The 14,015-nt window shown below is 39.0% G+C and overlaps 1 protein-coding gene across 9 annotated transcripts in view; it reads left to right on the top strand.

The window, feature by feature from the left end:
- The window catches only part of MBTD1 (mbt domain containing 1), a 78,929-nt gene that overhangs the window by 9,382 nt on the left and 55,532 nt on the right, over positions 1-14,015 (top strand). For 7 of the 9 annotated variants that reach the window (XM_020972583.2, XM_078156073.1, XM_078156077.1 and 4 more), the window contains exon 2: positions 12,911-13,112. In XM_020972583.2, the coding sequence (XP_020828242.2) occupies positions 12,959-13,112 (154 nt within the window). In that variant the 5' untranslated portion in view covers positions 12,911-12,958. Of the gene's footprint in view, positions 1-2,622; positions 2,785-12,910; positions 13,113-14,015 lie in introns of all 9 variants that reach the window. The other 2 variants (XM_078156076.1, XM_078156075.1) reach the window with 1 other exon arrangement.

Here is a 14,015-nt window from a genome sequence, read left to right as displayed (position 1 = left end):
TCTTACCCAGAGAATTATGTATTTCAAACATAATTTTTTTATTTTGGGGGGAGGGGAGGCATTTGGGGTTAAGCGACTTGCCCAGGGTCACACAGCTAGTAAGTGTCGAGTGTCTGAGTCTGGATTTGAACTCAGGTCCTCCTGACTCCAAGGCCGGAGCTCTATCCACTGTACTACTTAGCTGCCCTTCAAACATAATTTTAATATAATTTTCTAGTACCCATCTTAAAGTGCTTTTAGTATTTTCACCAGTGTCATCGAGTTTGACTGCATAATGTCCATATAAGTCATTTATTAAGTGTTTGCTATGTTCTAGGCACTCTGCTAGATGCTTGGGATTAAAAAAAAAAAAGAATCACTGTCCTCAAGGAGCGTACAATCTAATGGATAAGTAAGAACAAGTTATCATCTTACTTGGGAAAACTAAGATGCAAACATTAAGTGACTCATCCAAGGTCACTTATCAGTGATAGAACTGAAATTTGAATCCAGATTCTCTGATTATCAGATTGGAGGCAGAAATTCCTGTCTCTGGACTTTTGTAGTTTATAGTTATCGGAGCATAGCGTCCTTTTGATGATATGTCATAAGTAATATTAAAATGTTTGTCTTAGAATATTGTCACTATTCACTGTTCTGTGTGGGTGTCGGCTTAGCTGAATGTCCTTGAACCAATGTGGCAGTGCCAGTATTATTTTGAACTTGAGGGTAAGGATGGAGAATGCTATTTATTGCCTATGGTTCTATAAACTATGATCAACTCAGACATTAGGAATAGTGAAAATGTGTTCGTCCTGCTTCATACATTCCTCTTTATAATGAGAGCATTTTTATGTTTATGTTTGTTTTTTAAAGTTGTACTCTATAAGATCTTCCTTTACTTGGGGCTAGGTTGCTCAAGCATTAATTCCATTGCCTTGGTGTAAAGGGTGATTAGAGCCAAAGACAAAGGATGTGAAAAGTGTCCTGTGTTCTTTGATTTGCTGGTCAAACCGCTGTGTCTATGGGAGGGGGAGGTAGCAAGTATGTATATGTGTGTGTCCTACGAGTGGGTGGGTGAGTGGAGGTGCCTGTGTGTGTCTACTCGGTTTGTCATTTGAGTGGGGAGCTAGGACAGGGCCACAATACTACACATGCTTAAAATGAGAAAGGAATTGAACATGGGAAATAGGCCGTGTGAAGCTAGTAAGCCTCCTTGGGTTTCAGTCATCAGATGAGGAGACCTACAGGGATGGACATAAAAAGGGCTATTCTTTCTAATAAGGCCTGAGCTCATCAGAAAGACCCAACTGTTAGAATTTAAAATTGACTAATCAAAATACCTCATTTTATAGATAAGGAAAAAGAAGGGGCAAGGCAAAAAAACTTCTAGGTTGCCAGAGCATAGAGATCATAAGATAAGGAAGTCTCTTAGGAAATTTTTTTAATATTTTCTTTTTTATTATAAACTTAATCATTCTACAAATACAAACTTAAGAACATACAAAGAAGAATAAAGATCATTGTATGTGAAACCAGGAACTTTGTTCCATAGAAGTTTTTTAGGTGAATAATAAATTTAACAAGATAATAACATAATTGCCCTATTGTTGTCCCCTTTTGAACTTTTTTCTGTTTTTCTAATGATATTTCTATCTTTTTTTTTCTTTATCTCTTTCTTTCTGTCTCTTTCTTCCTACTGTGGGCTCTCTTTAGAGAATGTGCCTTCCCAGGGCCCGAGGGGCAAAAAGGTCTTCATTATTTACTTTCTCCTGAAGAAAGAGGGGGCAAGAAACACAAAGCTAAAAGAAATGGTGGTAGGAATGACACATAAGGCACTGACTTTTAAATGAAAGTGAGACTTTCTGATGTGGGGGACCTGGAAGAGATGGGAGGTGCACCACTCCCTAGGCCTGATACTGGCATTATCAAGATCCCCGTTTATGCTTATTCCTACAAACCAGGCTCATGAAAGGAAGAATAAGCAAAGAATTTCTGCTTAGGCTGAGGTTTTACATTCATTTGAGAGGCGATGCTTTCACATCCACATGATAGAATGAGGAGTAGATTCTAGAGAAACTAAACAGTTTCACAGCTACTACTGAAGAAGGTCTTCACATTATGCCTTTATATTATTTGATGTATTCTGAATACCTCATGTTCCAAAGCTTCCTTTTATTATAGTCAAATTGATGATAAGTCAACAAATTCCTTTTTGTATTTAATAGTTAAAAGAAACATGGTAATTATCTAGTACTGCAATTTAGAATTGAGACTACCCATATATGGACTCTTAAATCTTGACTAAATCCCTTGTGAGGCAGTATTGCCTAGTGGATAGAGGGACAGACTTGGAGGCTTGGTTCAAATTCCACCCCCAATAATTAATAACTGTGTGGCTTAACTTTTCTGAGCCTCAGTTTCCTCAACTGTAAAATAGCGATAAAAATATTAACAACTTCATAGGATTGTTTTGAGGGGCAAGTGAGATAATCCTCTCAGTCTTTATGAGGTTGTCATCCATTTCCCTGGCCCCTATAAGTGGGTGTATTCCTAGTGTCTGTCCTGTGCACTCTTCTACCTATGTAACCTCTGTCAGTGATCTTATCAGCTCACATGGGTTCAATTATCATCTCTGTACAGACAACACAGCTTGGTGCAGTGGAGAAAGTGCTGGATGTGGAGTTAGAACCTGCGTTCAAATCCTCGCTCTGCTACTTATTCCATGTGTGACCTTGAGCAAGTCCCTTAATCTCTCAGTTGCCTCTTCTTAAAATGAGGGAGTTGGACTAGATGATCTTGAAGGTAAGGTCCCTTCCACCTCTAAATCTGCCTTCCTTCTGACTCCCAGAGCTACATATCCAGCCTTCATCTCTCTCCTACACTGTAATTCCACATCATCAATTGCCTGCTGTTTGTTTCTACCTTTTCTCTAATCACACCACAGCCACCCTTGTTTCATCACTTCTCTCCTGGACAGTTAGAACAGTCTCCTCTCTAGTCTGGTTACAGCTCCAGAGCTGGTGATGTTTAAGCCCAGTTCTGATCATACAACTCTGGCTCAAGAAGTTTCAGAGGCTCTCTCTTAGCTCTAAGATAAAACACAAACTCCTCTGTTTGGAATTTAAAGCCATTCGCTGTCTGGCTCCAAGCTGCCTTTCCAGATTGATTTCATATTACTCCTCTTTACACACTCCACAGTCCATCCAAACTGTCCACTATAGACAGCATTTCATCACCCACTTCCCTGCCTTTGCACAGGCTATCTCCCCCATTCCTGGAATACCATCCTTCCTCATTTTCATCTCTTACAATCCTAGGCTTCCTTCGAAAGTCATCTCTTTTGCTAGCACCTATATGAGACCTTTCCAGGTCCCCTCAATTGTTAGTGTTTTCCTCTGTCCCTACCACTCAAATTTTGTGTTTCATTTGTATATGTTCTTTATGTACTTACCTGGGTTCATTGTATTACCTTTTAGTAGAATGTAAGTTCACTGAGGGCAGGGACTTGTTTCTTCTTCTGTTTGTATCTCTAGCACCTAGTTTGGCACAAGTATTTAAGCACGTGCTGCTTAAGCTTAAATACTTAGTGAATTGGATTGTATTTTTTAGTTCGATTTTATTTTATTTTCAGTTCCAAATTCTTTCCCATCTCTCCATCACCATCACCACCACTACCAATTGAGAAAACAAGAAAAATAAAACCTTTTGTAAATACGCATAGTTAAGTAAAACAAATTCCCACATTAACCATGTCCAAAAAAAAATAAACTGCAGTCTGTACTCCTGAGTTCCTCGCCTGTCTGGAGAGGGGCAGCATATTTCATCATGAGTCCTTGGGAACTGTGACTGCTTCTGTTGCTGATCAGAGTACTTTCAAAGTTGCTTATCTTGACAATACTGTATAAATTATTCTTCTGGTTCTGCTCACTTCATTTTGTATCAGTTCATTAAAGTCTTCTTAAGTTTTTCTAAAAACCACCCCTTCATTTTTTCTTATAGCACAGTGGTATTCCATCACATTTACATATCATAACTTGTTTAGCCATTCCCTAGTTGATGGACAGGGACACACATATACACACCCCTCACCCCCACTGTATTAAAGCACTTTGAAAATCATATAGTGCTATATAAGTAAGTGTGAACTTACTTTATTCACTATTAGTAAATTTTCTGGCAAGAGAAGGTTCGTCTACTTGGAAATTATAATATAGAGAAATGAAACCTTGAAAATTAATATTTGTGAGGGGCGGCTAGGTGGTGCAGTGGATTAGAGCACTGGCCATGAAGTAAGGAGGACTTGAGTTCAAATCCGACCTCGGACCAAACACTTGACACTTACTAGCTGTGTGACCCTGGGCAAGTCACTTAACCCCAATTGCCTGAAAGGGAAAAAAAAATTTAATATTTGTGATAATGTTAATCAGTTCCCTATATTTTGCCAGTATAAAATAAGAGCTTTTGATGATTTTACACAATGTACTCCCGAAAGAATACTATTGCGGTTGTGGAGTTAATTTTAAAACACTAGAGATTTTAATTCAGCACAAATATGGCATTTAAATAGTGACATTCCTTTTTAGCTGAAGGTTATTTTCATTGAAATTTAGAATGTTTGGAATAGTGTTACCAAAGAATATCACTCCACATACATTCTAGTGAAACTGACCTACATAATGCTTCCCCAAATTTGCCAAGCCCTTTTCCCTACTGCCATGCCTTTACACTATCCACATGTCTACAGTGCACTGTCCTCTCATATTTTACATATTGAAATCCTTCCTTTAGTTAAAGGCTGACCTCAGGTGTTACCTCTTCTATGAAATGCCCTGGCTCTGGAGTCAGAAATCCTGAGTTCAAAACCCAACTCTGATGTTTATTTTCTGTGTGATCTTGAGCAAATAGGTTAACCTGTATAGGCCACAGTATCCTTGTTTATAAAATGAGGAGGTTGGACTAAATGGCCTCAGATCTTATGAAGCACTGGAGATTTCTCAAATCCCTCTCACCACTAGTAGGTAATCTCTCTCTTGCTGCCAGGTTGTCTTAGCACTTTGTATATACCTGCCTCAAGTACTCAGCATGTTGTTATTGAGTTGTTTTTCAGTCAAGTCTGACCCTTCGTGACCCTATATGGGGTTTTCTTGGCAAAGACACTGGAGTGGTTTGCCATTTTCTTCTCTAGCTAATTTAACAGATGAGAAAACTGAGGCAAACAGAGTCACACTTCTCGTTAGTGTTTGAGGTCAAATTTGAACTCAGGAAGATGAGTCTTCCTAACTCCAGGCCTGGTACTCTAGCCACTGTGCCACCTAGCTGTCCTAGTAAGTTAGCATATTCTAACTTGTATCCTTATGTCATCTTCCATACTACACTGTAAATTCCTTGAGATTAGCCATTCTTTTTCATTTAATGTCTTCAGTGCCTTGCCTGGCAGCTGTAATCTCCCAAGTCTGGAAAAGAACATGGAACTAAACATTTGGATTTCTTACTGTGAAGCAATGCAGGGAACACCCTTCCCATTTAGGGGGAATTTGTGACATTGTTGACTGACCTATGACTTCAGTAGTAAAAAATAGCTCTTACTGTCATAACAATGACCATCTCAGGAAGCATGTGTAAGAAAAGGCCTGGGCCCCTAGCCACTTTAAATAATACTCATAATACTAGGAAATTAATTAAATTGATCTGTTGGGCGTTATCATCTGCCCTACCTTGTGTACCTTCCAGACTTCCAGGAAATTGGATCTACTATATTTGATGTCTCTCCCGATTAGTATATGAGCTCTTTGAGAGCAGGGACTATCTTGTTTTTCTGCTTGTATTCCCAGTGCTTAGCATAATGCTTGGCACTTAAAAATGCTTTTCCATTCTAATTGAATGCCTGTGGAAGCAAATCCTACAGAAGATTAAAAGTATGACTTCAGTATTTCACATTTATCATATACTTGATAGTTACAAAGGCTTTACATATAGATATATGTGTGTGTATGTGTGTGTGTGTATATATATATATATATACACACACATCTCATTGTATTCTCACAGTAATTTAATCTTTTGACCTACCATCATCACTTAACATAATTATATCTCCTTTTCCTAAAATCCTTAAATCTTTCTCTGTCTTTGTTTTGCTGTCTATCCATCTCTCTCACTCCCTTTCTCCCCCCTCCCTTTCTCTCTGTAACACTTACACAACTTGGTTTCTACTTTAATGAGATTAACTTGAGCTCCCTCATTTCTCATCATCTGTTCCTCAAGAAATATGATACTCATTATACATATGAAGTTAGCCATCATCTCTTCCTTAAAAACCTCACTACCCTTTCTCTCCATTGATCAAACTTACCAGCTGCTCCCTCTGTATGCTTCTTACAAAAATTCCCAGAACTCTCCATTAACCTTTTTTAAAAGCTTTCCTTTTTCTTGCCATCTTCCATGTTATCTTTCATTCTGACCTCCATTTTCACCAGTCTCTTGAAATTGTTTTCTTCAGAGTCCCCAGTGACTTCCTAATGGCCAATTCCGATGACCATTTCTCAGTCCTAAACTTAAAGCATTTGCCATTGTCATCCCACCTCTTTGAAATTCTCTTCTCTCTGTTACCATAATGCTGTTCTCTTCTAGTTGCTCTTTCTTAGACTTAGTCCTTCTGCTCTTAAGTGATTCTTCTTTATCAGTTTATATTACTTCAGTTTTTGCCTGTGCAGTTGACTCCTGGATTTTTATTGCTAGTCCTGACCTTCAAATTTCTAACTGCCTGCTAGACAAATCTAGTGTAGAAGCCATTAGTTCCTCAAATTTAACGTGTCTAAAATTGAACTCATCATTTTTTCCCAAAAACTTGTCCCTCTCCCTTATTTCTATTTCTAATGATAATATCAACATCTCCCTGGTTTTCTAGAAAACTGGTTCCCTCTTCCTCATTTTTCAAATAGTTGGTACATCCAAATCCTTCTACCCCCAGACGTGTCTCACTTTTGTATTCCTACTGACACCTCCAAAATTTAGACTTTCATCTTACCTCACTTGGACCATCCTGGGAGCTTTCTAATTGGTATCTCTGCTTCTAGTCTGTCTCTTTTGTTCCATTTGAATGTTCTAACAGTATCTGTCCTAACCCATTCATGTTCAGCTCTTGTTCACATCCACCCCTAAGATCACCACAAGGAGTCGATTCAATGTGTGATCCTCACACAGCTACTAAGTTAATTTTCTTTATGCACAAGTCTCATCATATCCTTCTGCCCAGAGAACTTGAATACCTCCACATTACCTACAAGACAAAATTAAACTCATTATCTCAGCATTTATTACCCACTAGTCTTCCCACAACCAGCCTTATTTTACATTATTCCCCTTCACATACATTCTACACTTTAGCCAAATTAAATCACTTGCTATTTTCCAATCTCATTCTACTTCACATTAGTGCCATTCTGTTTTTCTAGTCACTATCTCTCCCCCAAAGGACAACCTGGGACAGACAATACAAGAGTTGGGCCCAGGATTAAACAGGATGAGAAGAGTAAGCTAGGATACCTTTAGGAAATTTTGAAGCCCCTTTAGTGACCCCAAAACAGAGGCCCATTTTTTCAATAGGAATATTCTACAGGTGTTGTTGTATGGCTTCAGTATCTAGAGCACAACAGTCTCTGAAGAATTGAAAATACTCTCTCAGAGTATCACTCTGAGAGCCAGGGTGGATCAAAACAGATTGCAGTATATCACCAGGGAGGCACTTAAACACAGGAGGGGGAAAAAAATCATTCAGAAAATATATACTAAGTAAAGAAATGCTTGGTCATGTGCTTAGTCATAAATGAAGAATAAACAGATGGCTGACCTAAGCATTTCACTAGTATTTTCACAACATCAAGAGATAGCCAGAAATGTTTCCAGGACCTAATATGGACCCCCTCCCCCAGGAGGAGGATCTTTGTTGTTAGAGGGAAGTCCAAATTCACAAAGTCTCAGATACATTTGAATCTCCCTCTTTGGAGATGAGGGAGTAATTCTTCATTTCTCTCAAGGATCAGCTGATTATAACCTTCTTGATGCTTTCCATCATTCCCCCAGTTCTGGGTGATCAGCACCCTCTTTTCATCTTTGATGGCACTGTCTCCCTTGAATTTAACCATATTCTGGCCTATACTGTAGTTTTGTGTGTGTGTGTGTGTGTGAGATCCCCATCTTCTCCCCTGCCCCCAGATTATAAATTCCTTGAGGGTAGGGACTGTCATTTTTCATGTCTATAATCTGCATCTTAAACAAGTATTATATATATTTACTGAATTGAACAGCTTTGTGAGTGAAAAAGTATATTATGACCCCCATTTTCTGGACAAGGCATCAAGCTCAAAATGGTTTAAAAAAAGGCGTGCTCAAAGATCTAACTGCTAATAATCCAGCCCTGAATCCCATTTAGAACTAGGATTCAAAGTTGGAAATCCAGTTCAGAACTTAACGCTCTTTCCTTTATGCCACAGTGCCTTTCATACCAAAATGGCTTTATGAGTATCGTCTCCTACCAGGGTGGGGAATCGGTGGCCTCAAGGCCATTAATAAAAGGATTTGTTCTGTAAAACTTGGACTCCATCAAAAAGCTGCACCCCAGGACCTAGAGGACCACATGAAGCCCCAAGGCTGCAGGTTCCTCACCCCTGTGTAACTTGGGAAGCTCTAAAATGTTCTAGTAGAATAGCAATTTAGGGACTGAACAGTTGGGAATTGCCTTCATAGCCTATAGCACATGATTTTGAATATCTTCAACATTGATAAATATTCATCCTTTGAGGACACATTTGTTTTTTAGAAAAAGTGAGGGGCAGCTAGGTGGTGCGTTGGGTGGAGCCACGGCCCTGGATTCAGAAGGACCTGAGTTCAGATCCGGCCTCAGAAATGTAACGCTTCCTAACTGTGTGACCCTGGGCAAGTCACTTAAGCCCATTGCCCTGCCCCCACCCCTAAAAAAAGTGAAGTCATTCCAAGCCAAGTGCCCTGAGTGAGTTCGTTCTTTCTCTAACTACTTTGTATTTATTCTCTTTATGTTTGTTCTTTGTGTATTTATGTATGTACCTATTGTCTCTCCCATTAGAAGGTAAACTCTCAAAGTAGGGATTGTTTGTTTTCTTCGTACTTTTGTCTCTAGCACCTCTTGTGGTGCCTGACTCCTAGTTGATGCTTAAGAAATGCTTGTGAATTGTCCCTGGGTGAGACGCACTAGGATTCTAAAGTCATGGAACTGTCCTTATTAGGTTTGGTTGGAATTTTTATTGGTTTGTTTGTTTTTTAATCTGGCTAACAAACCGACATTGGAGACCATTTAAGAAGATTTATTGTGCCAGTGTTTTGGACATTGGAATGAATATATGCTCCAGCTTTGAGGATATTACTCATCTACATCATTTAGTTTTGTTGTTGTTTTTTTTAATCAGTTTTACTACTTGATAATAACTCTTGGTATGATAAGAAGTGTAAGTGTCCATCGAATAATGGACTCTGTAATTATACTTGATAACTTCCCATTTACCCACCCACTGCCACTCCAGTTAATTGAAACAGACAGATGATTTTGAAAGTTTTTGTCACATTCATCAGGTGACAGCAGGTTTTCAGTTGCAACATGTAGGAAAATCTTCCTGAAGAGAAAGGTGCTGCACCCTCTAAGGAGGAAGCAGAGGAGACTTGTTAGATGTGATCCTTTTTTCTAAGGTAAGGGTGGAGAACAGACAGGCTTAAGGCCATGTATGGCCCTGTAGGTCCTCAAGTGCAGCCCTTTGAATCCAAACTTCACAGAACAAATCCCCTTAATAAAAGGATTTGTTCTGTAAAACTTGGACTCAGTCAGAAGGCCTAACCCAAGAATTTAGAAGGCCATCCATGGCCTTGAGGCTGAAGGTTCCCCACCCCTGCTCTAAGGAGTACTGAGGCAACTTTTTTGACAGAGAGGTATGCTGTTGTCCTGGCTCGTGTATCAGAGATATTATAGTGACCACCACCAAGACTTGCCAGACAGATGACTAAGGCTAAGATAACATAGAAATTAAGGGAGCCTTGGAGGAAAATGACTACTGTATTCTGTTTTAGAACTAAGCATAGAAAAGGAAAGAAAACTGAAGCACAGACTAACATGAACCCTGGATTTTAAGGAAGTAAATATCAAAGGGTTTAGTGAAAGGATAGGTAGGATCTCATGGACTTCTATAGGGAAAATATGTTTTTTAAATATATATATGTGTGTGTGTGTGTGTGTGTGTATACACATATATATATACATACATATATATACATACACACAGACATATATTCTATAGGGAAGGTCAGTACAGGAAGGTTAGAGAGCTTTCAAGAACAAAAAAATTCTGAAGACAAATACAGTGAGGAAAGAAGGGAAGAATTGTCTAATTAGACTGTAACCCTCCTGATAGCAAGGACTATTTGGGGCCTTTCTTTGTGGTCCCAGCACTTAGTACAGTGCCTGGAACATAGCAGATGCTTAATCAATGTTAACTTGACTGACAACTCCCTACCTCATTCTCTCCCCCTTCCCCCCCCCAAAAAAAGTTGTAGATTCATAGGAAACTCATCTTAGTTTTCCAGATACAGTCTCAGAAGAATGTTGTTAGCTATAAATCTCAGAATAAGTTGAAGCTGACAGGAAAAGGCTAATGACAACAAATAGGATGGTGGTTGTTTGGGGCTTTGTTAGATTTTTCGGCAAAGAGGAGGCACAAAAAGGGGATAGGACCATTGCAAGGGTAGATGGATGATGAAGAGGCAACAGTGAAAACAGCTACTCAACCACTGTTTTGCTTCCCTTTTCTCTGTCAAGGAGAGAATGTAAGGACAGGAAAGTAAGGAGCAAAAATGACTAACAGGAAATTGATACCCAGGTTAAGTAGATAGAGAACACTGAATTCAAGCCACGAGGCCCAGATGAAGCTTGGATGTTGAAACAACAGGCAGATGTGATTATGGAGAGTAAAAGAGATGCACACTGTTAGAACAAAGGCAAGCATCCTGATTTTCACACAGAAGGAAGGAAGTGGGATTTACATGCTATAAGCCAGGGAGCTTAACTTGTATTCCTAGCAGAATCTTAGAACACGATGAAAGGGAGAATTGGTGAACATCTGCAAATGGAAGTGGGGGTCACAAGACTATGAAGCATTCCTCTTGCTTCTTGGTTGGTCAACTATAGTTGTAGAGTGAAGCATACTCCATCACAGATGGTCAGTGTGTTTTGTTTTGCTTAACAGAACTTCTATGTTAAGAGGGAGGGTTGATCATTGATAAGTGGCAACTGTGTTTTGTTGTTTTAAGAACATCAATCAACTATTTCTCAAAAAAAAACCAGTTATGTCAAATTGAAATAATTTCCTTTTTTGACAGGCTTTCTAGACTGGTAGAACAAGGACGTGTGTGTGTGTGTGTGTGTGTGTGTGTGTGTGTGTGTGTGTGTTAAGATTTTTGCACAGTCCCTCATGCTAGTCTTGTGGAAAAGATGGGGAGATATGAACTAAATGAAGATGAGGAAATACGAAGTAGATTAATCAAAATGCATTTATAAAGAGCTTTCTGTATGGCAGGCACCAGGCTAAGTGATGGGTAATGGTACAGTTAGGCAGATTAGAATCATGAGTGGTTTTTGTCCCTTGGAAGCAGCTCTCCAGTGTTGGATCCCAAGAAGCTGTGCTAGTAAGCGGTTTTATCATTGACTTGGATAAAGGCTTAAGTGATGTTCTTATCAGGATTGCAAATGAAGCAAACCTGGGAGGGATCATTAATATGGATCCAAATAGACTTTTAGAAGCTAGAATATTGAACTGAATCTAATAATTGAAATTTAATAAGGACAAATATGCAAAACCTTGTGTTTGGGTTCTAAAAGTCAACTTCTCAAGTACATGATTGTGGAGGTGTGGCCAGGGAACAGTTTGACTGAAAATGTTTCACAAACTTCATCAAGCTGTCTGCTCGTTATAAGCAGAACCGTGTGATGTGGCAACCTGGAAAGCTAACATTGCCTTAGGCAGAGTATCTTTTATTTCTGAAGCCTTTGGGTGGGGGGGGGGGGGCTAGGCAATGGGGTTAAGTGACTTGCCCAGGGTCACACAGCTAGTAAGTGTTATGTGTCTGAGGCCAGATTTGAAATCAGGTCCTCCTGAATCCAGGGCCGGTGCTCTATCCACTACGCCGCCTACCTGTCCCTCTGAAGTCTTACAACCTCCTCCTGTCATCTGATTTCTTTAGGACTGCATAGTTGACATAATCATCTATTGTTTTATTTTTGTCTTTTAGAAAACTGACCCCCCCCAAAAAAGTAATCTAGAAAAAAAGTGGAATATGGCATATGAAAACATAATGGCTCATGGTTTGGGGGGATTATTTTAAATTGTGTGTTTTCATTTGGGAGAAGGGAATAGCTTTTCAAGTGCAGTGGAAGAAGAGTCTACAATATTAACCTATTAGGATATAGTGTAGACTCATTTCTTTGAACAGGAAGTAATTTTTCCCTAGGGGCAGTTTTAACCATTACTTGTGTTGAAGATAATTGTAAACCTTGAGACCAAAGAGTTTGAATTAAGGTTAAAACTCCTCTGAAATAGTGACTATCCAAAATTTGAATAAGAATAATCATATGTCCTTACTTTTCAACTACCCAGTAGTCCCTAAGAAATTTCACAGAAAGATCGCTATTACTGTTTTTAAGGGGCCTAAATAGTGGCACTATCTTCGTGCCTTAAGAATTCCTGCCTGATAAAATTGGGTTCTACTTTTGAATAAAAAATTTTACATTTGTAATAATGAAAAATAAAATTTAGTTTTACCAGGACAACCATTTCTGCTTCAAGAATACTTAATTTTATCTGTCCAATTTCTTGTTAATTGTAATGCTATAATGTTTTATTTCTGTTTTAAGACTGAGCATTCTACACATTCCGAAAGGAAGCGGCGAGATTCATTCGGGATGTTTGACGGTTATGATAGCTGCAGTGAGGACACCAGTAGCAGCTCCAGCTCTGATGAAAGTGAAGAAGAAGTTGCTCCCTTACCCTCTAGTCTCCCGATTATTAAGAATAATGGACAAGTCTACACGTATCCAGATGGTAAATCTGGCATGGGTGAGTGCTAAAATTTGTGCTATCTTATTTTTATTACTCAGTTTTATTGTTTGCTTTTTAAAAATTAGAATTCCTCTTTTATTGCCCTTAAACCTCTTTAAAAATTTTCTAATGGAAGAGACATATGCCGCAGAATTTATATTTCCAAATAGTATCATTGGGTTTGAGTAATTTCTGTTTATTTTTCATGCCCATCTTATAGTGGCACCACTGATAAATAGCAAAATGTTAAAATGATAGTAAGCAAGAAAAAAGAGGAGGAAGAATGAGGACTGGGTTATTTATAAGATAGATAATCAGCTTCTAAAATATTGAGAGTTCATAAGATCATAAAAGCTTAAGAATTGGAAGGAACCAAAAAGGCAATCTCATCCAGCCTTCCACTCAGTTCAGGAACCCTTGCCATGTTTTTCTTTAACAGTGATCACTCAGCTTCTCTTGAAACACTTATAATAAGATATTACTGTTTCACAGAGCAGTTTTCATTCTATTTTTAGTTGTTAGAAGCTCTCCCTGGGATTGAGTTGAATTCTGCCCCTTGCCCTCCCCCACCTCGTAACCCCTGCTCTGCCCTCTCCAGCCCAAGCATAAAATTAGCGTTCCTCCATTTTCCATGTGAAAAGCCTTCAGATACCTGAAAGAATAGGAGTGAGGTGGAGGGAATGGCTCTTTCTGTCCCAGCACTGCAAGCCAAGGTGGCAACTCAGAAGGAAAAAGCATCTGAAGTGAGTACAGATGAGAATCAGGGCCTTCTTCTTTGGGCAGATTGTAGCCTCACATTAAAAGACCAGCTACCTTTGTTAGCAGCTGGGGAAGCTGCTCAATCCACTAAGAAATCTTCAATCATTTGTAAAGGAATTGCAGATTTCCTAGTGCAAACCAGCCAACATTTAGAAACATCTA

This window comes from Phascolarctos cinereus, unplaced genomic scaffold (assembly GCF_003287225.1).
Source record: "Phascolarctos cinereus isolate Bilbo 61053 unplaced genomic scaffold, phaCin_HiC Scaffold_5;HRSCAF=322, whole genome shotgun sequence".
Taxonomy (NCBI): domain Eukaryota; kingdom Metazoa; phylum Chordata; class Mammalia; order Diprotodontia; family Phascolarctidae; genus Phascolarctos; species Phascolarctos cinereus.
The sequence above is the reverse complement of the archived record's forward strand: the minus strand, read 5'-3'. Positions and strand labels throughout refer to the sequence as shown.